The sequence below is a fragment of the Staurois parvus genome, unplaced genomic scaffold (genome assembly GCF_062004578.1).
Source record: "Staurois parvus isolate SC_StPar_1 unplaced genomic scaffold, SC_StPar_1.0 ptg000009l, whole genome shotgun sequence".
NCBI lineage: Eukaryota > Metazoa > Chordata > Amphibia > Anura > Ranidae > Staurois > Staurois parvus.
The window spans coordinates 191,151-214,098 of NW_028317805.1; the positions used below are offsets into that span (position 1 = coordinate 191,151).

General features: G+C 40.4%; 1 protein-coding gene across 1 annotated transcript in view; it reads left to right on the forward strand.

Annotated features, from left to right (window-relative positions):
* The window catches only part of LOC149474198 (alpha-2-macroglobulin-like protein 1), a 91,688-nt gene that overhangs the window by 39,481 nt on the left and 29,259 nt on the right, over nt 1–22,948 (forward strand). Inside the window, exons 12-21 of the mRNA XM_089669693.1 lie at nt 378–536; nt 2,688–2,775; nt 2,852–3,101; nt 5,083–5,308; nt 14,725–14,851; nt 16,129–16,250; nt 17,160–17,220; nt 17,305–17,388; nt 19,299–19,475; nt 20,611–20,689. Coding sequence (XP_089525819.1) covers nt 378–536; nt 2,688–2,775; nt 2,852–3,101; nt 5,083–5,308; nt 14,725–14,851; nt 16,129–16,250; nt 17,160–17,220; nt 17,305–17,388; nt 19,299–19,475; nt 20,611–20,689 — 1,373 coding nt within the window. The remainder of the gene's footprint in view (nt 1–377; nt 537–2,687; nt 2,776–2,851; nt 3,102–5,082; nt 5,309–14,724; nt 14,852–16,128; nt 16,251–17,159; nt 17,221–17,304; nt 17,389–19,298; nt 19,476–20,610; nt 20,690–22,948) is intronic.

The following is a 22,948-nucleotide window of genomic DNA, read 5'->3' on the forward strand; positions in this document are numbered from 1 at the left end:
TTGACAGCTGCCACTGAGGAAAAAAATCCCAGCACACTGTCAAAGGTGGAGCCAGTTTGGGCATGGGTTGGCTTTGCACCATGTTACATGTTACACCCTAAATATGTGTGTATCTTCTAACATGATCTAAAAGGTGGAGTTATCCTTTAAGCTGTCATTTAGCTTTTAGAAAACGTGTCTCCTCAAAGAAAGCATTTACTAAGTGCAAAAAGGATTCTGTAACAACTCACAGATAAGACTTGAGAATTATTATTGCAATTGGGTGTTATTGTTCTTTAAAAAATGGGAAATCTAAACTGGACCTCCTTCATATAACCATAACCAACACCTTTTTTACACTTATTTTTGGCTAATTTATTGTCATACTTGTTTTACAGGTTCATGCCCTCTTCTATGATTATGAGTTTCCCTTCCACCTAGGTGTGTTTGGAGGCCTAGATGGAGAGCCCCGTCGTTGTCTCAATCGTCCTGGAGAATATCATAAATTTCCCTTTGCTATTCAGATTTCTGACGATGAAATCTCCAAACTTTTTATGGTACTGTTGCAAATCAGAAGGTTTAAAATGTTTTTCAGTTTTCACAGTTTTTGTACAGTTTATGATGATTACAGTATGTCTACTGCAATGTGCAGTCAAGGATACAGTATATACAAGGTTCTCTATGTCTTCCTTAGCTTAAGTGCTTAATTAGGATGGCTTTTGAGTCTTGACTTTATTTTTGATAGTATTTAGATTCCTGACTCTTAGTTGGGATGGTGTCTTGCTTCCTGACCCTTGGGTAGAATGGTGTTTACACTCCTGACCCTTATTTAGCATGGTGTTTAAATACCTGACTCCTATTTGGGATGCTGTTTAGGTTCCTGACACCTAGTTTGAATGATATTTAGATTCCCAATTTTGTTTTAGTTGGGATGGTGTTTAATTTTTTTATTGTTACATGGGATTATATTTTTATTCCTTACTCTTGGATGGTGTTTAGCATCCTGACTCTTAGTTGAGATAGTGTTTTAGATCCTGACTTGGGAAAGTATTTACATACTTCACTCTTAGTTACTCTAGATTTCAGACTAAGTTAGCATGGTGTTTAGATTCCTGACACTTAGTTTGGATGGTACTAAGATTCCTGATTTTGTTTAGATGTGTGACTCTTTGTTAGGATGTGGTTCAGACACTTAGTTGGGATGGTGTTTCATTTTCTTACTGTTAATTGGGATTATATTTTGATTCCTTACTCTTGGATAGTGTTTAGCCTTCTGACTTATTTGAGATGGTATTTCAGATCCTGACACTAATTGGGAAAGTATTTACATTATTTACAGTACTCTTTGTTACACTGTTCTTTAGATTTCAGACTCTTAGATGGGATGGTGTTTTAGATCCTGATACTAAGCTGGGAAATTAATTCCATTCTTTCCTCTTAGTTACACTGGTCTTTAGATTCCTGACACTTAGTTCAGATGGTATTTAGATTCCTGACTTTGTTTGGATTTGTGACTCTTAGTTGGGATGGTGTTTAGACTTTTAGTTGGGATGGTGTTTAATTTTCTTACTATTAAGTGGGATGATATATGTCGATTCCTTACTCTTAGTTGGATGGTGTTTAGCATTCTGACTCTTAGTTGGGACAATATTTAGATTCTTTACTGTTTTTTACATTCCTGACTCTTAGTTGAGATGATGTTTCATTCCTGACTTTTAATTAGGATGGTGTTTGATTTCTGACTCTCACCTGTTAGAGTAAAGCTGAATGCACTGATATGTCCATGGCTATTAGGCACTTTAGTATATATACAGTTGAATGACTCAAGTTGACACTACAGTTTTGTCAAAAGGCAGTGATCCATGTGAGCATGACAATGTAGTAAATTCTAATCACAAGCTAAAGATTGTTCACAAATTTTACATTTTCTTTTTGGCACCTGTAGAAATCATGAAATATGACAGTTCACAAGATGAAATACCACAGGACATTAAATAAACAGTAAGGTTTAGTAAGCCTAAGACAAAATTTGTACAAGCTAGCCACGCCTGCACAGTAGATCCCCATAAACTTCTGTTAGACCAATTCCAGAGCACCTCCAGCTTTGTGAGATGGCCCTTTAGAAATCTTTGGAGATCTACTGTACAGGCACAGTTAGCACAGTGATGTTTACCTAAGGATATAAGCAATTCCGGAGGCCACAGCCATTAAAACAAGTTAAATATGCATCTGCGGAGGGGGGGTGTGGGGTACTTTTGGTCGAGAGGGTTAAAAAAGGATAAGTGCTCTTTGTTTGAAACTGCACTTATCCTATAATGAACACCCACTTACATTAATTAATGTATTACCTGCCAGGTGTTAAGCTTTAAACTAAATTGAGTGGATTTTCTAATCTTTAGGACTCCAGTAGCAAGATACACTCACCAGCACTGTGAGGTCTGACCCAGAAATGTGGCTAGTGCAAAGCTAAACGATAGTATCATAGTACCTTTCATAATAATTAATTTTTAGCTGTAAACTCCAGAAACAAGTGCACAATGTCCCATTTATGGGCTACATGGTTGGGTAGAGTTTGGAACTACCGAATGGATATTTTACCACCAGTGTACAAAGAGTTAAAAGATGATTTAGTTTATTAGAGTTAATCTGGTATCATTTTCTGTGAACATTTAACTTACCAATAAATCCATTCATTTTTGTAATAACAGGACTTGAATTTGAATATCATCACAAGTGCTCCAACTACAAAACCTTTGCTTTGCCCTGATTCACTGGATCTGGAGACAGATGACCCAGGTAATTTCTTTTTCATTAGGAAACACTTTTAGCTTACAATTTTTAAAATAATATTCAACTTTTTACTTTTGTACAGGCATGGATTTTTATGGAGTGGGACCTGGTTTAGGATTCGGTGGATCTTCTATAGGCTTATCAGGCATTGGTCCAGTAGGAATACCAGCTGCTGCTGGAGTAGGGGTTGTGGCGGCTGGTGGACTAGGATCAGTGATACCAGGAGCAGTACCATCACTTAATGCTGTCCCTGGCATCTCAACTCTAAGAAAGCCAGAGTCAATTAGGAAGTACTTTCCAGAGACCTGGATATGGGAGCTGAAGCCAGTTGGGTAAGTCACTGTCTCTGATTACTAAAAATTAAGTCAATGATATCTTCAGTATCATCATATTTACTTATGACTATCACCTACTCTACTTACCTTTAGGCGATCATTGAAAACCTATCTCTTCAGGGAAGCCTATCCCGCCCTCTGCTAATACTGGTATCTTCTACGCTTCCAACCACTCCATCCCCCACAGTTTTACCTAGATTGTAAGCACCAAGGAGCAGGGCCCTCAACTCCCTCTTGTATTAAACTGTATTGTTACTGTATTGTCTCCCACTATAATGTAAAGCGCTGAGCAAACTGTTGGCGCTATATAAATCCTGTACAATAATAATAATGATCCTTTTTTTTAGAAGTAGTGGTGGTGGCAGTGGTGGTTCCAGGGGTGAATTAGTGGGTTATAGCAACCAAAAAAATTCTGTTAGCACCACCATCTGAAGCACATGTCCATAGAACTCAATCACTGCAGCTGCTAATTCCTGAACTTCACTAAACCCCACACAATTATTGGTGGGGTTTCAATAGGTGGCCTTGTTTTCACATTCATTCCTACAGCACTACCCAGCACAGAGTGCAAACATCAGCCTCTCCCCTACCCTCAAGACTCTTCTCCACAGCTGAAAGGGGAGTTAAATATTTATTTCCCTACATTTCAGTGCAACACCCTCAAGTTCCTGATCTGCTTCAGGCCTATTAAAAATTGGCTGCACTACTACAAGCTCACGGAGCCTAAACTGAATGATGAAATAGATGAACAGAGTGTGGGGGAGAGGCAGAGGCTGACTGATGACAGGTACCTTCCTGTGTCATGTATGGATCATTCAAACACATTTTTGTGGATTATCAAAGGTGCCAGCTGAGAACCTGAAATGTGTCCAGAGCTGACATTTTCTTGAGTGTGCCCCTCATTACTCACTCATGTAACCCCAGATGACTTGTTGGTGGTGCCTGTGACATGAAACAAAACTTTAAATTAATCCTTAAACCAAACCTTTTTTTCTGCATTTTGAGAACAGTTCAAAATCAAATTTCACCACAAAAACACTGATATTTGTGAACCATTCGGCGAAACGTTCCACACAGTAATTGCACACCAATCGGGAACAATCCGCACGTTTCGGTATATTACTGTCTATGTAGTGTAAAAACTGTGGGAGCAGTTAAGGTGGTAAATTTGGCTATAATAATAAGAATATATATGTGAGATAACAGTAAGTGGTCTTGCCATGCAAGAACACTTAATGAAATGACAGAGGTAGTGTTTAAGCTCGGCAATAAGCCAATGAACAATATACACAAAACACAGTGTACACTCACCAGCCACTTTATTAGGTGTATCTTGCTTGTGCCAAGAAAATATCCCCCACACCATTTCACCACCACCACCAGCCTGAACCACTGATACAAGGCAGGATGAATCCATGCTTTCATGTTGTTTATTCCAAATCCTGACCCTACCATCTGAAAGTCGCAGCAACCAGTCTGCCCATTCTCCTCTGACCTTTGACATCAACAAGGCATTTTCATCCACTCAACTGCCACTCACTGGATATTTTTTTCTTTTTTGCACAATTCTTTATAAACCATAGAGATAGTTGTGCATGAAAATCCCAGTAGATCAGCAGTTTTTTAAATACTCAGACCTGCCATCTGGCACCAACAACCATGCCATGTTCAAAGTCATTTAAATACCTTTTCTTCCCCATTCTGATTTTCGGTTTGAGTGGCTGCCATGTGATTGGATGATTGGCAATTTGTGTTACCAAGCAATTGAACAGGTGTACCTAATAAAGTGGCCCAATAATAATGGAGTATATGTATACATTATTATTGGGCATGTGAGGTTCCTGAACCTCCAGAGCTGAATTTTATTATATAAATATGCTGTTTAAAATAAAATATGCTGTGCATTATGTAGTTTTTTCCCAAGCTAGACTTGGGCTTTAAAGATGTATTTTAAAAAATGATGTGCTGTATGTTTTAGAGATTCTGGCGTTGTAGAGCTCCATCGGCAAGTTCCTGACACCATCACAGACTGGAAGGCAGGAGCTATGTGTATGGGACCCAAGGGATTTGGCTTGTCTCCCTCTGTGCCTCTCAGAGTCTTCCAACCGTTCTTTGTGGAGCTTGCACTGCCATACTCTGTAGTTAGAGGAGAGTCCTTTACTCTAAAGGCTTCTGTGTTCAACTACTTGCAGCAGTGTATAAAGGTAAAACCAACTAATACCAATTAGGATTATCATGGAAGACTTTTTTCTTATTATTTCTTATTGTATTTCTTATACTTTACAATCCTATACAGTCTCAACTAGGTTTCTGTGGATCATACTCATACCTAAGGTTCCTTAAGAGCTTTCTAGGTGTTCCTTGAGCTATGGCCAGTTGACCTCTCATTTGATAGTGGCTGCAAAGTTCCAGGGCAAACATCTCTTTGCAGAGCCTCATTCACCAATGGATCTTTATAGCTTTCTGTAAGGGGGCATTACTCTGATCACCATGTAAAATGGGGGTATTTCCCACAGGTCACCAATATAAGACTTTACCCCACTGACCCCAATGAATTCATTTTAGCAGGGATTCCCCAAGACCTAGAAATTTTTTTCATGGTTTCTCTGTGGTAAAAAGTTTAATAATGTTTTATCTACTCCATTATGATTAATCATACAGTTCAAGCTCGATTAAGTCACAAAATGATATTTTAGTCCCATTGAGGTGAATAAAATACCAACTTTTTATCTTTTGAGAACACCAATGCTAGGACATCTCCTTCATGGTTGCTGGCATTACCCTCTTCAGCACAGAGGCCAGTAAAAAGATGTTATATATTTGTTGCTAGATTTTATAGTCACTATTTGAATTTTACCATGTTAAATACCTACCAAAAAAAGTGAATCGGTTTAGATTTTAGATTTGGCTTATGGTTAAGATGCAGAGCATGACACCCAGGTGAGGAAATCATGCCAAAGAAATGACAAAGGACATAACAAAGAAGAAACCAGTGGATTATTCTATACATCCAAATCCATTAGACATTAAAATATTATGTTTTGGTGGCCCTGTTCTTTTACCACTCTATGTTGAATAAAGGTTCTGATAGTAGAGAAGCAGCTGTGATATATCAACAATAGGGACTTAAAAGGGCTAACATAATACCCAATTTTCTTAAAATATAAAAGATGATGTTGTGTCACATAAATAGCTACCAAACATGTCAAGATTCAATATTGCCTGTGAAATGGCAATAAACTATAGTACCTAAGAACATGCCACTTTAAAGAAAAGTCAGTACAAGGAGAATGGCAGGCACATGGTGTAGCAATTCATGTATGTAGTAGGAAGTTTCAATGGGCAGGGGTAGTCCAGTAGGCACTGAGGGCAAGCTGCGATGGAGCAAAGCGTACTCTGCTGTAGAAGGAACAAAGGAACACAGCACCTCTAAGTGTGTACTGTAATAGTATTTTAATAAGAAGATAAGTAGTAACTCACATCTTAGAAATTAAAAACAGGCTCATGTAGTGGAGAGGTAAATCGTCTTATGCCAGATGTTGGGTGACTGTACCAGAAGGAGATAGCCTAGGTCCACCAGCAGATGGTGCTGTGTATGTGTAGCATAGATGTTGAAGCCTGGCAGAGTCTCCAAAGATGTCTGAGGTCGGTCACATTCGGCGTCTGATGTCATCAATGTGCGATGCGTTTCTGAGCATGCACGGGACGAGCGTCGCCCGGCGCACTCTTTCATCAGGCAGCTTCCTGGTGAGTTACTACTTATCTTCTTATTAAAATACTATTACAGTACATATTTAGAGGCGCTGTGTTCCTTTGTTCACTTTAAAGAGTAGCTCCACTTTTCCTTAGAAAAAAACAATCCCCTCTGGGAGATCAATATACATTGCAAGGATCTTTGTTGCAAATTCCTACTGGAATCTGTTCTCAAGAATAGCTCTTTGTTAGATCATGTGTTGTGCAGGACTGATTCTGAATGGGAGTGACTAATTCATTACAAGCAGCTGGTGCACTTTCAGGGTTCTGATGAGAAAAATGAGGGAGTGTCATACTAAAGAGTGACCTTTTTTATTGCAGAGGATGCCTAAAACTTAACTTGTATCCTAGTGCAGAGCTCTTCACACAAGCAGCAAATGCCATTTCTGGGGAGCGTTCTGCACGCCGTGCACAGAATGCCTCCAGGTTACCACATTGCATTGAATTTCTAGAAAATTATAGCAGCTGTGGATTGAAAAGGAAAGCTATTTTTTTTTTACAAAAGGAGAGGTATTTTTTCATTAACATTAAATTATAATATGACTACTGTACAGGTATATATGCTATATTATTTGCTTTATTTGCTTTTTTTTTTCATGACAGTGGAATTACCATTTAAAAGCTGTTACAGCTTATCAGTATAGAGTTAACTATGAATTGTGGCCCTAGAATTTTTGCTCTCATTCTGATGTTCACAGTGATAACTCACATGTGTGGTGCAATTGCTGTTTACATACAAGTGCAAGACCTACAGGGGTGTATTTACCACAAGGCAAACAAGGCATTTGCCTAGGGCGGCATTTATCAGGTGGGCAGCACTGCTCCCCGGAAGAAGGGACAGAAGAAGAGACAAATGCAGCAAGGGGACCAGGTGGGATTTGAGATAGGCTGCGGACTGCTTGCTGGTGTATGCAGAGTCTGACTCTTGTTCCAGGGGATGTCTAGAGCTGTGAATGTGAGTGTCTTTCTCTCTCTCGGTGGGGTGGGCTTTCTTGAGTGAGGGGGTCAGAGGGTCAGGGGTAGAGGGTGTTGGTTGGTGTCTTGGGGGGGGGGGGGGGGGGCTTTCAATTTTTGTGTTGTGTTGTGTTGTCTAGGGCAGCACAAAATCTAAATACACCACTGAGGATCTACAATTGTAATTGCATTTTTGTGTATGCGCAGGAGGAATGGGGGATCTATTAATTTTTTTTTTCATTAAACCCCTATGTCAGGGGTGTCAAACTGATGGCCCTCCAGCTGTTGTAGGACTACAAGTCCCATCATACATCTTCCTGTGGGAGTCAGGCTTGTAACTGTCAGCCTTGCAATGCTTAATGGGCCGCCAGTTTGACACCTGTGCCCTATGTGATAGCATAGGCAGGTGACAGGAACTCTTTGACTTTTAGGACCCCAATATCTTCTATGCCCTTTACTGCAAATAATCAATCACAGGACATGCTTGATTATCTGCTTCCTCGACAGGTCTGAAACTGGAAGAGACTAAATCCTCTCCTCTGGATCTAACTATTCCTGCAGTTTACAGATATTCAAAAAGAACAGGAAAGCCCTGGAACCATCGTGAGCACCAACGGGGGAAGGTTCACCCTTCTCATTATATTAACAGTGATCAGGTGGCTGTATCGCTACCCAGGTCATTTTTACTGAACAGCCATTAGTTTGTTTTAACCACTTCAAGTCCAAAACAGTTTAAAACAGTTTAAGGACGTGAACTGGTTAATATAAGATGGAGCAAAACAATTATGCTTATCTTACATAGGAATCAGTTTATAGATTACCACAACTTGCATTTAGGTACAAGTCTGTAACAAAGGGTTAAACTCCTTGTTATAATCTGTTTGATAACAAGTTAACATGGTTAACTATTCAGACAGCTTTATGCAAAGCAATAATTCAACAACTCGCAAAAAGAATAATACATTTATTTAGCTTGAATTAAAGCACAGATGATAAAATAGATAAATGCAGTATCCTAGATTGTAAGCTCGAAAGAACAGGGCCCTCGAACCTCTCATATATTGTTTTGTTACTGTATTGTCTCATGTACTGTCCCCCACTATATTGTACAGCGCTCAGCAAACTTTTTGGCGCTATATAAACACTGTATAATAATAATAATAATTTCTGTCAAGGAGAGTCTTCAACATCTGACCAAATCAGAATTCCCTGGAAATATTGATCTTTCACAATCATTCCCTGGAAGAACCCAGCTAGTTTTTGTCTTCCACCCATATATACAGTGCCTTGAAAAAGTATTCATAGCCCTTGAAAACTTCCACATTTTGTCATGTTACAACCAAAAACGTAAATGTGTTTTATTGGGATTTTATGTGATTTACCAACACAAATTAGCACATACAGGTGAAACTCGAAAAGTTAGAATATCATGCAAAAGTTCATTTATTTCAGTAATGCAACTTAAAAGGTGAAACTAATATATGAGATAGACCAGGGGTGGGCAAACTTTTTGACTTGAGGGCCGCAATGGGTTCATATATTGGACCCGGGGGCCGGACCAAGAGTAGATGAATGATGTGTATGTGTCATCCATAGTAAGTATAGTAATATTCCCCCATAGTAAGCATAGTAATTAATCCCCCATATAGTAATTCATCCCCCATAGTAATTAATCCCCCATAGTAATTCATCCCTCATAGTAATTCATCCCCCATATAGTAATTCATCCCCCATAGTAATTAATCCCCCATATAGTAATTCATCCCCCATAGTAATTAATCCCCCATAGTAATTCATCCCCCATATAGTAATTCATCCCCCATAGTAATTCATCTCCCATATAGTAATTCATCCCCCATATAGTAATTCATCCCCCATAGTAATTCATCCCCCATATAGTAATTCATCCCCCATATAGTAATTCATCCCCCATAGTAATTCATCCCCCATATAGTAATTCATCCCCCATAGTAATTCATCCCCCATATAGTAATTCATCCCCCATATAGTAATTCGTCCCCCTATAGTAATTCGTCCCCCATATAGTAATTCATCCCCCATATAGTAATTCATCCCCCATAGTGTAATTCATCCCCCATAGTAATTCATCCCCCATATAGTAATTCATCCCCCATAGTAATTCATCCCCCATATAGTAATTCATCCCCCATAGTAATTCATCCCCCATAGTAATTCATCCCCCATATAGTAATTAATCCCCCATAGTAATTCATCCCCCATATAGTAATTCATCCCCCATAGTAATTCATCTCCCATATAGTAATTCATCCCCCATATAGTAATTCATCCCCCCTATAGTAAATCATTCCCCATATTAATTCATCCCCCATATTAAGTCCCCAAGTCCCCCCTGTGTCAATTCACTTACCTTTGCCCTCTCGCCGTGTTCCCGCGCCGTTCCGGTGTAGCATGAAAATCTGTCTCCTATGAGGATCTGTCCCCCTCGACGTATCTGCGCATGTGCCAGTTTCAGGCATTAGCAGCCGATCGGTGATCTCCGGCACATGCGCAGATACGTCGAGGGGGACAGATCCTCATAGGAGACAGATTTTCATGCTACACTGATCTTCAGGGCGGACTGTGAGAGGAGCCTAGTGGGAGCCTAGCTCCGCGGGCCGGATTAAAAGGTCCTCCGGGCCGTATACGGCCCGCGGGCCGTAGTTTGCCCATTGCTGAGATAGACTCATTACATGCAAAGCAAGATAGTTCAAGCCGTGATTTGTCATAATTGTAATGATTATGGCTTACAGCTCATGAAAACCCCAAATCCACAATCTCAGAAAAATTAGAATATTGTGAAAAGGTACAATATTTTAGGCTCAAAGTGTCCCACTCTAATCAGCTAATTAAGCCATAACACCTGCAAAGGGTTTCTGAGCCTTTAAATGGTCTCTCAGTCTGGTTCAGTAGGAATCACAATCATGGGAAAGACTGCTGACCTGACAGTTGTGCAGAAAACCATCATTGACACCCTCCATAAGGAGGGAAAGCCTCAAAAGGTAATTGCAAAAGAAGTTGGATGTTCCCAAAGTGCTGTATCAAAGCACATTAATAGAAAGTTATGTGGAAGGGAAAAGTGTGGAAGAAAAAGGTGCACAAGCAGCAGTGATGACCGCAGCCTGGAGAGGATTGTCAGGAAAAGGCCATTCAAAAGTTTTGGGGACATTCACAAGGAGTGGACTGAGGCTGGAGTTAGTGCATCAAGAGGCACCACACACAGACGGATCCTGGACATGGGCTTTAAATGTCGTATTCCTCTTGTCAAGCCGCTCCTGAACAACAAACAACGTTAGAAGCGTCTTACCTGGGCTAAAGAAAAACAGACCTGGTCTGTTGCTCAGTGGTCCAAAGTCCTCTTTTCTGATGAGAGCAACTTTTGCATCTCATTTGGAAACCAAGGACCCAGAGTATGGAGGAAGAATGGAGAGGCACACACTGCAAGATGCTTGAAGTCCAGTGTGACGTTTCCACAGTCTGTGTTGATTTGGGGAGCCATGTCATCTGCTGGTGTTGGTCCACTGTGCTTCATTAAGTCCAGGGTCAATGCAGCCGTCTACCAGGAGATTTTGGAGCACTTCATGCTTCCTTCCGCAGACGAGCTTTATGGGGATGCTGACTTCATTTTCCAGCAGGACTTGGCACCTGCCCACACTGCCAAAAGCACCAAAACCTGGTTCAATGACTGTGGGATTACTGTGCTTGATTGGCCAACAAACTCGCCTGACCTGAACCCCATAGAGAATCTATGGGGCATTGCCAAGAGAAAGATGAGAGACATGAGACCGAACAATGCAGAAGAGCTGAAGGCCGCTATTGAAGCATCCTGGTCTTCCATAACACTTCAGCAGTGCCACAGGCTGATAGCTTCCATGCCACGCCACATTGAGGCAGTAATTTCTGCAAAAGAGGCCCAAACCAAGTACTGAGTATATATGCATGCTTATACTTTTCAGAGGTCCGATATTGTTCTATGTACAATCCTTGTTTTATTGATTGCATGTAATATTCTAATTTTCGGAGATTGTGGATTTGGGGTTTTCATGAGCTGTAAGCCATAATCATCACAATTATGACAAATCACAGTTTGAACTATCTTGCTTTGCATGTAATGAGTCTATCTCATATATTAGTTTCACCTTTTAAGTTGCATTATTGAAATAAATGAACTTTTGCACGATATTCTAATTTTTCGAGTTTCACCTGTAATTGTGAAGTGGAAGGAAAATGATAAATGGTTTTCAAATTTTTTTTTACAAATAAATATCTCAAACTTGTGATGTGCATCTGTAGTCTGCCCCCTTTACTCCGATACCCCTAACTAAAATCTAGTGGAACCAATTGCCTACAGAAGTCACCTAATTAGTAAATAGAGCCCATCTGTGTATAATTTATTCTCAGTATAAATGCAGCTGTTCTGTGAAGGTTTGTTAGGGAACAGTAGTAAGCAGCAAACAGCATCATGATGGCCAAGGAACACACCAGACAGGTCAGGGTTAATGTTTTGGAGAAGTTTAAAGCAGAATTATGTTATTAATAAAATCCCAAGTTTTGAACATGGAGCATGGTTCAATCCTGCAAACCTACCAAGACATGGCATTCTACCTAAACTGACAAGCTGGGTAATGAGAGCATTAATCAGAGAAGCAGCCAATATACCTATGAAAACTCTGGAGGAGCTGTAGAGATCCATAGCTCAGGTGGGAGAATCTGTCCACAGGACAACTATTAGTCGTGAACCCCACGAATCTGGTCTTTATGGAAGAGTGGCAAAAAGAAAGCCATTGAAAGCCTGTTGAAAGAAAGCCATAAGAAGTCCCATTTGCAGTTTGCGAGAAGCCATGTGGGGGACACAGCATACATGTGGAAGAAGGTGCTCTGGTCAGATGAGACCAAAATTTTACTTTTTGGCCTAAAAGCAAAACACTATGTGTGGCGGAAAACTAACACTGAACATCACCCTGAACACACCAGCCCCACCATGAAACATGGTGGTGGCAGCATCATGTTGTGGGGATGCTGCTTTTCTTCAGCAGTGACATGGAAGCTGGTCAGAGTTGATGGGAAGATGTATTAAGCCAAACACAGGGCAATCTTAGAAGAAAACCTGTCAGAGTCTGTAAAAGACTTGCGATTGGGGGAGGTTCACCTTCCAGCAGGACAACGGCCCTAAGCATACAGCCCATATAGCCCAGTCAAAGTCCAGACCTAAATCCAGTCTGCGGCAAGACTTGAAAATTGCTGCTCACAGATGCTCTCCATCCAATCTGACAGAGATTGAGCTATTTTGCAAAGAGGAATGGGGAAAATGTCATGCCTGTGACTGCAGTTTAATGTAAAACATCTACAGCTCACAGTCCATGGTGTTGAAAGTGCTGACATTTAATAAAAACATGTGTACCTAAAGTGGATCCATGCTTTATTTTAAACTTTTAGACATAAAAGTCCTGCTTAAGAGCAGCACCGCAAGATATCTGTCATTATTGTGAGCCAGAAAACAATCTGTGCCCCTTTCTTTTTTTGCTTCAGCTTGACATTGGGCCCAGGCTACGCTGTACCGAAAGCCATTCTCCTGTCCACCGAAATGGTCCTTATTGGCTACTGACACAATCTTTCCAACATTTTCATTTTCAGACCAATTAGCAGTTTTTGCTCAACCACAATGGTTACATAGGTGAGGTTTCCCAGTTGCCATGAAATCTAGCCTTATATCTGTTAATAAATGCAAAAGAAAACCTGTTGACCTGGCCAGAAATCCTGTAAGCTCATAAGTACCTGTAAACTCTGCCTGGGCTAACTGTTATCTAATAGCAGGTTTAGGGCTGCGTCAACTGGCTTTATGCTTGAGTTCATGACATTAGTTTGACATTAGTTTAACATCAGTTTGAGACACTTCTGAAATCATCCAGAACTATTTGAAAGGTGCATTTCACCTGCAGTTGCAAAATATGAGACAGCTTACAACAACTATGGAGAGAAGAGGACCAGTCACTGCTGAAAGAGAGCAAAAAGGGAGGTGATGGGTAAAACAAGGGTTAACCCCAAATCAACCATTTTTAACCAGGGTTCCTCTAGAGCAGGGTTTCTCAACCAAGGTTCCATGGAACCCTGGGGTTCCTCCAGAGATTGCTAGAGGTTCCTTGTGTAATGACCAATTTCTGCCTATCAGATAAGTTCCCACTGACACCATTGATCTTTTTAGCTATCTCTAAGGGGGTAATTCTTTCCAAAGTACACAAGTGTAAGAAGCTTTCTTCTCACTGACCATCACACTAATGTATCATGCCTTGTAGATATAAAATTATTAGCAGGGGATCCCTGGGACCAAAAAGTTATTTCAAGGGTTCCTCTGTGTTGAAAAGTTTTGAAAGTCTGCTCTAGAGTTTGCTAGGGGTTCCCTGAGCCATGGCTGACTGACCTCCTGCCTGTATAATTTGAGCACCAATCCTAAATAGCAGAGCCAGGTGCATTACACCAATGATCATTTTAGCAGTCAACCCCAAAAGAATTGGTCTTAGCAGGGGTTGTCTGAGATCTGCAAATTATTTCAAAGGTTCCTCTGGGGAAAAAAGTTGAGTAGGCTGCCCTAGATTTTAAGGTGAGTTAACATAATTGTGTTCCTTTTCATTGCAACCTATCAGATTTTTTGCTTCAATATCCTCACATAGTATTTGAGAACTGTCAATAGAATGGCTGCAAGTCCCATGTGCCACCATAGCCAAGGAGTTTTCAGTTCTCAATGGATGTCACCACAACCAAAGGCTGTGGCTGGAGGAATAGTTGTCAGGAGCCTCAGTTGTTCAGTTCCAATGAAAAAAAATAATAATAATAATAAATGTACCTTCAGAGTCCTTGACAAATATATCCTGTTATGAAATTATTTCTTTGGTTCTAGGTTCAAACTGACCTGCTGCCTTCTTTTGAACTGGAAGAAGAAATGTGCTCCAACTGTCAGTACAGCAGCTGCCTGTGTGCAGAGGAGAGCAAAACCTTCTACTGGAATGTGACAGCCAGCAAGCTGGGTGAGATACTCTGGCTCATGTACCATTTACTGGTTCCATAGTGCCACATGTACCATACTTTATTAACATTGTCTCTTCACCCAAACACTGTTTACAGGTTGGTTTCAAAGCACATTGATTTTATGGTTAGAGGACAGGTGCAGGTTAAGCTAACAGGCAAGGAAGCTGCCATCTTAGCTTTGGTTTGATCGGCAGTTGCCAATTGCCATGGTGCTGCACTTTTGAACACTTATGACCTCAGCCATTTGATAGTTTGACATCTTGATTGAGAGCAGAAGCTATCATTCTTGGCATACTTTGAATATATAACTGTTTTGGAAAATCGGTGGGTTTAGTTCTGCTTCAAGATTTAAAATTTTTTAAAAAACCCTGCAGTGTGATAGTCCATTTGAATTAGTTTCTTGAAGGTTCATCAAGACTGTAAAACCAGTCCTCACAGCCTCTTCTGTCCTATGCTCCGGCAGTTGCAGGTCCTCTGAAGTCACTAAGACCAATGCGGGGCCTATAATGTTTCAATGTACATGAGGACGCAATGGGACAGTCCTCTGCTGGAGTGTAACAGAGTAGAAGAGAGCGCAGGCTGTCAGGCAAGCGGAGGATCAGGTAACAAAGCCCTGTTCTCTTCAGAGATGGACTTTAATGCAGACTGTTTCCTTAAAGTGGATGTAAACCTTCATACATACCCAGTGAAGTGACTGGCCTCAGGTGTTACACAGAGATGTAACAAATCCTCCCACATAATTTGTACGTGCCCATCTACAGTCTTCTCTTCTCTACATCCATTCAAAGTGCTGAATTTTTAAAGTTCGTCTGAGAGTTCAGAAAAAAGGGGGCAGTGAGCTAAAATTACACTCTCCAGAGCTCAGTGAGGAGAGCTGTGAGAGCTGATTGGAGGGAAGAGTCACATTCCCCCCTACACAACTCACAGCAACAGAGCGGAGGCTGTCAATTTGCTGGAGGTCCCTCCCTTGTCACCATTTTTCTCTTGGTGTCAGGAAAATTTGTCAGAAGTGACTCATGCTGATAGCAGAGGAACAAAGCTGCAGGCAGAAATGATACTTAGTGCTCTTAATGAGAAAAGTACACACAATAGAGGGATATGCTTTCTTCATATTTCATGTCTGAGGTTTACAAGTACTTTAATAAAAGCCAACCCCAGGAATCCAGAGGTGCAAGGACACAGTGCTATTCACAAAACCAGTTGTACTGCCAACAAATGTAATAGATGGTTAGTATTAGATCAATATTTTACCATTCTATTTTGTATCCTGATCTAGGGGAAGTGAACGTTACAGTGAGGACAGAGGCAATAAACACACCAGACATGTGTAACAATGAGATTCCTGTTGTTCCAAAGCAAGGGAATACTGACACCATCATCAAGCCACTTGTTGTTAAGGTGAGTTGATTGGCCAATTGCAAATTGTCGTTTGTGTTTTTCCTTGCACTAGACGATCTGCACAGTTCAGACTGGTATAATAAAGGATTATAATAAAGAATGCCAGGATTGTGTAACACACAAATTGTGGTGCATTGCAGTGCTTCTTAATTTGAATGGTACCCCATTGCACATCCAAATTGCACCACAATGGACCTATTTTTAGGTACATGACAATGCACAAACGTGAAATGTAAACATTGTGGTGCACTGGAAAAAGGGTACAGATGCCTTAAAATTTCCATTGAGGTGCATTGACAACCCACTTACAATGAACAGGCTGCCTTACTGTAATGCAAGGTTTAAATGTTTTTCTTGTATCCTATTTATATAGTAGTTTTTCAACTATTTATATAAAATCTTTATTTTACCAAACAAACATTTAATACAGCGTACATCCAGGATACTGGTGTCACAGAACCTAATGGGTTTTCTAAAGGGGGATTTTGTTAGTAGTCTTTTGTTTGTTGGTTTTGTTTTTTTAAGACTTTCTCTGTAGTCTTTTAAGTTTAATGTCTGTATGGAAATCTAAAGACTGGAGAGAGGGGGAGCAGTCATTCAATTGTGTGTCAAATTTGAACTTGAGCTATTGAGCGCTGTCAACAACAATGTGTTTTGTTTTTTTTTAGAAAAGCAGCTGAGATAGTCTGGCAATCACATAAATAGGAGCTTAGAGCTCCAGCTACAGGCCATGCAGTAAAAAAATATTGTTTTAATCCTAAACACAATACAGGAATAAAATATACACAGAAACATAATAGGACTTTTTTATTAATGTGAGCCCAGAATAATGCACAATGAATGTATAAACACCAAGAATGTTATTTGTATTTTCATAAATCTAGTCCATCAACTGTATTATATTTTCAGCCTGGTGGTGTCTTGGTGGAAAAATCTCACAATTTCATGATTTGCATTCCAGTGGGGCAAGGTAAAGAATGATCTTAGTATCTGGATTTATAAATCTGTATGATACTGCCTTGACTTCTTTAAGTTTCATCTCCTCCTACCCTAGTCCAGGCAACACCAGAGGAATTCTCCCTAAAGGTTCCAGAAGATACTCTGAAGGATTCTGAGAGAGCATATGTGACCCTATTTGGTAAAAAATTCTACTAAATGATTACATAATTGCATACGATGCATATCCTGTAAACTAGAAATGTGCATCCAGAAATCGCTCAAAACCAAAGCAGTATCAATGAACCAGTCTGACAGCTGAATTACCAAGTCTTATTCTGACTGATTTTCCCCGTGGTTGTCAATCTTTACAATGTAATAAAAATACACTATAATAATAATACACCTCTGACGCATCTGATTGTGTCTTGGTGTGCACCTACATGCAAACAGCGATGGCTGCTGTCAATCTTTCATTACTTTAGACAGGTTGACTGGCTCCTGCCATCTGCATGCACCTGTCATTCTAGCTGCAAGAACCCACTGATTTTTTTCCACCAGAATCCAGTATATGCAGGTAAATGCCCACGTGAAAGAGTCTTTAATGTTATAACATACAAGTACATTTTAGACAACTCTGCTCTTCCAACCTTGTGACAACAGTTTGGGGAAGGTTGTTTTCTGTTCTAGAATGAGTGTGCCCCTGTGCACAAAATCAGCTCCATCAATATATGGTTTGAGCATTTTGGTGTGAAGGAACTGAAGTGGCCTGCACAAAATCTTTACCTCTCAACCCTATTTTACACCTTCAGGGTCAATTGGAATGCCGATTGTGAGACAGACCTTCCTATTCCTACATCAGTACCTGGTTTCATAAAATGCAAACCCCATGATTAGAGACTTTTGAGAAGAGTGGAGGCTCGTAAAGCCACACAGTATGTTGGGGATTGGAGGGAAATCCATATTAATGTTCATGCTTCAGGGATATGGATATCAAGGATTTCTGGTCACAAATGTCCCGTTGAAAGAAATGTATGTCACATTCAGAAGAATAATAGAATATGAAAAAGCACATCTGGCAAACACAAGGGGTGAATCAGGCCCACCAGGCCATTTCATGTCTCCATCACTATAGCACCTCCCTCATCTCCACCCTTACCTTTTCGTAGCAGTCAGCAGCAGAGAGGAGGACAGACCTCCTCCACCAGATCCTACTCTTCTTCGTGAAGCTGTGGAGATGCTTGTCTCTGCCCCCCTTTCCTGACCCAGCAGTCAGCAGCAGAGAGGAGGACAGAGATCCTCCAACAAATCCTGTGCCTCTCTGTGCAGCCGCAGCACCCCCTTGTCTCCACCTCCCCTTGTCTCAGCATTCAGCAGACTCAAGCAGCTGACTTCAGCTCTCCCCTGGTCCTCCTGCAGACCTTGCAATTTCTGATTCCCAGCTTCGTCCTGGCAGTAGCACAAAGTAAAAGGGGTGCACTGTGATGTAAGAGAGGGTGGGGGACTCTTGACTTCTATTGGCGGGAGGCTCTTGACATCTGATGTAAGGAAGAGTGGGGAGATCTGAACATCAAGTCCTACTGATACAACTGGCCATTTGAGGGCAACCATAATGCTAATGCAGCCTATGATTAAATTGAATTTTCCACCCCTGTCATAAAGGGTCAATCTAAGCAAACTGATTTGAATGAATGCTTGTACTTTGAATTATGGACAGGTAGATATGACAAAATATGATACTGCTCTATACCAGCCTTTATCAACCTTTTTAAAATGGGAGAATCCTTGAAATACTCAGGGAAACCCTACTAATAATTTCTATATCTATAGTTCACAGTATATTAGTATGATGGTTATCAGGAAGAACACACTTTACATTTGTAGTCATTTGGAGGAATTCCAACTTTCAGAGAGCTAAAAATATCATTGTTGTCAGTGGTTACTCATCTAAGAGGAAGAAGTAGCTCATGCTTAAGGAACTCCTAGAAACCACTGGAGGAATCCTACGTTTCCAAAGAACCCTGGTTGATGAAGGCTGTTATACAGTAGACATACATGATATTTGTTAGCAATTCTTCAAACCCATATTGGTGCACATTCTATTTCTTGTAGGCGATATGATGGGTACAGCCATGCAGAATCTGGACCAGCTGTTGACTATGCCATATGGGTGTGGGGAGCAGAACATGGTACACTTTGCCCCCAATATTTTTGTTATGCAGTATCTGGAAAAGACTAATCAGCTGACTGATGAGATCAAGAGCAAAGCCACTGAGTTCATGGAGAAAGGTGAGAGACATTTTGTTATCATTTAGACGCAAAAGTGTGGAATGTACCACTGAAGTTGAAACATTTTTGATTTCTGTGCAGAATGTGACTGTGGAACAATGGAAATTACATATAGCATTTTCTCAGTTGTTAAATTACACTGGTCTACAGCCAGTAGCAAGTGACTGGTAACCTGTCTGTAAACTAAACCTGCTGATCCTAGAAATACTTACAGATGGATTTCCCAATCCTGACAATTCAGGTTCTCAGTTTATGACACACGTTAATTGCTTCCTAAATCCATTGTTGGTTCTTCTCCTACTGTGGTAGACAAAGAGTTGGAGCTTAGCACCCAATTAAATTATGGCAATTTAAAACCTGACATAAAAAATTTCTTTCTGAGAGCATTGGCAGTTTTAGCAGAAATACTTGGAACTGCTCATTTTTAGTATTACAAGCCAGTAATTATTTATTGTAATGGGTCTCACATCTTATGCTGGTGGTCATTGGAGGTAATACGGGGCAGAGCTGGCTGGCAGCAGTGAGGGACAGTTTCAAGGCTACATGAAATAACATAAATTGGAGCTTCACTGAATTATCCATTTCAAATTCCTTTAATTAACAAAAATATTAAGGTGTAATAGTTGTAGCACTTTAAGGGTCCATGCACACTGGGCATAAAAATGCCCGTTAGAGGCATTTGGCGTTTTTTTTCCCTACCTCTAAATGCCCCTCAATGTCAGTCTGTGTCCTTGCACACATACATGTTTTGAGAAGTTTAGAGGCAGAAAAAAACCCCTTTCCTTGTGCGTTCAGAAGAGGGGCATCTTGGTATTAAAAAAAAAATAAGTGTAATCATGCCTAAGTGCTAGGCACATTTAGCATGAATTAAATTAATATTAATTAATAGTCTGGCCAATGAAATTAAGAAATGCCTAAGCGCTTGACACGCATAAACGCGCCTAAACGCATTTACAAAAACACGGCTTAAGTGTATTTTTTCATCTGCTTTTCTCCTGCCAAGAGAAAAACGTTAGAAGAGCCATAGTGTGCATGGACTTTAGCCTAGTTTTAGTAGAATTTCTTTTTTATGTATCTGTAAATTTATTGTTCATAGTTGTTATCATTAGAGTGGTCACTTGTGTTTTGGGAACAGGGTATCAGAGGCAGCTCAAGTACAAACATGCTGATGGATCATACAGTGCATTTGGAAACAGTGAAGATGGAAACACATGGTGAGTTTAGTTGATGACATCATGAGACAGTCATATTGGAAGGAAAACATCTAATTCATTAAACAGTGCATTTCTTCCACCTGTAATAATTGTGTTGTGAATCCTTTTAGTTTAAAGCCAAAAAATTCAAGAAAAATTAAATGTATGAGAGGACAATGCATAAAAACGTCTCTCTCTCTTTCTCTCTCTCTTTCTCTCTCTCTTTCTCTATCTGTGTGTATATATATATATATATATATATATATATATACTCTAATCCTCTACAACCCCATGTACCTCTAAATATGCATTGCATTTAAAATGTAAATATACTTTGCTTTGCATTATTTTTTACTTGATTTCATAAGCAATACAATAATTCTGTTTATTACATCAATGAATCCATTCACATAGCAGGTCTGGACAAAATTTTGAGGGCTTTCATAAGAAAATAGTTGTCTCGGTGATGCATCATTGAATGCTATGAGCAAAAATCTAACTACATATGCCTAGCCTTAAGCAGCTCATAGATGACTCGATTTTCTTTCCTTCTACCACAGGTGAAATGAAAGAAAATCAGTGGATTTTCACATCAAACCAGTCAGGGGTTTATTTACTAAAGCTGGAGAGTGCAAAATCGGGTTCACTTCTGCATAAAAACCAATCATCCTCCAGGTTTTATTGCCAAATCTTAACTGAACAAGTTGAGGTTAGAAGCTGATTGACTATCATGCACAGCTACACCAGATTCTAGGTGAAACAGCTTTAGTAAATCTCCCCCTTGGTGTTGATGGAGGAATGCCTCCTGCAGTGTTATTGTGATCTGCTGGCAAAGGTGCAGGAAGCCTTCTCGGCTGTTAGAACACAATGATTACTGCGAGCAGCTATAGCCATCAGCAGTAATCAAATGTAAAATAAAATCTGACAGGCTGGTTGTACGCAAGTCAATTGATGGATCGACTTGGGTACAATCAGCCTGCTTATACATGGCTCGAATCTTGGCCAGTCCCTCCTGAACTGATCAAATTTCAATCCAAGTATGGCCAGTTTAAGGGGGCAGAATCCACTTAATCAGCTGGGATTTATCTGCTGATGACAGGTCTATGTCCGTTTCGCTTATGCAGAATGGACACAGCCTGCTCTATGGGTTGTCAGGTGTAAATGGACCGGCTGTCCATTTACACCCAACTGCCCTCTGATCTGATCCACATAGATGGAGGGTAATGAATCCCCTTCCATTTTTTTTTAGTGGAAAAGATCATATTGGAGGTAAGCAGGTATAAACGGACACAATTCAGATTACATCCACAGAGGTGAATGGAGAGTCCAATCCGGTCCGCCTGAAAAACAGACAGGCGGGCACAATCGCACCATTTGTGTGAAAGGTGCCTAACAATGGCAACTGAATAGGAGGTGGCGAATAGCAACCGAAGCACTATATATACAGTGCTCAGCATTAATTAATACACCCCTTTTAAAAAGTAAGATTTTGTCTCATTATCTCAATGAACACAAGAACAATTTCCAATATTTTGACAAAACTGAGTTTTATAGAACAATTGTTTAGCTCATTACATGAAAATAAGGTTAATAATTAGAGATGAGCGAATCGAACATGACGAAGTGGAATTCGTTCCGAAGATTTGGAAAAATTCGATTCGCGACGAATCCGAAGATTAGCAAACTTCGGATGCACGAATCGAATTTTCCCAAAAATGGCGGCGACATGTGTGGCGACAGGAGAAAATGGACAGAGAAGATGGGGCGGGGATCTCTGGGAAGGCGCGCAGACAAGGCGTGCTGACCCATAATGCATTCATGAGTCATGAATCATGACATGTGATCGCATTAGCCAATCAGCAGCCAGCCAGCACTGTGTAATGGTGGAGCTATAAATCGCGGCCATCTTAGAATTCTCCATTAGCCTCCGGTCATTCAAGAGAGACAGACCTGTGTGTATTAAGGGACAGAGTTAGGGCCACAGAGACTTTAGGGCCACAGAATCGTTACTCAGGGACACAGAATCGTTACTCAGGGACACAGAATCATTACTCAGGGACACAGAATCGTTACTCAGGGACACAGAATCGTTACTCAGGGACACAGAATCGTTACTCAGGGACACAAAATTGTTACTCAGGGACACAGAATCGTTACTCAGGGACACAGAATCGTTACTCAGGGACACAGAATCGTTACTCAGGGACACAAAATCGTTACTCAGGGACACAGAATTGTTACTCAGGGACACAGAATCGTTACTCAGGGACACAAAATTGT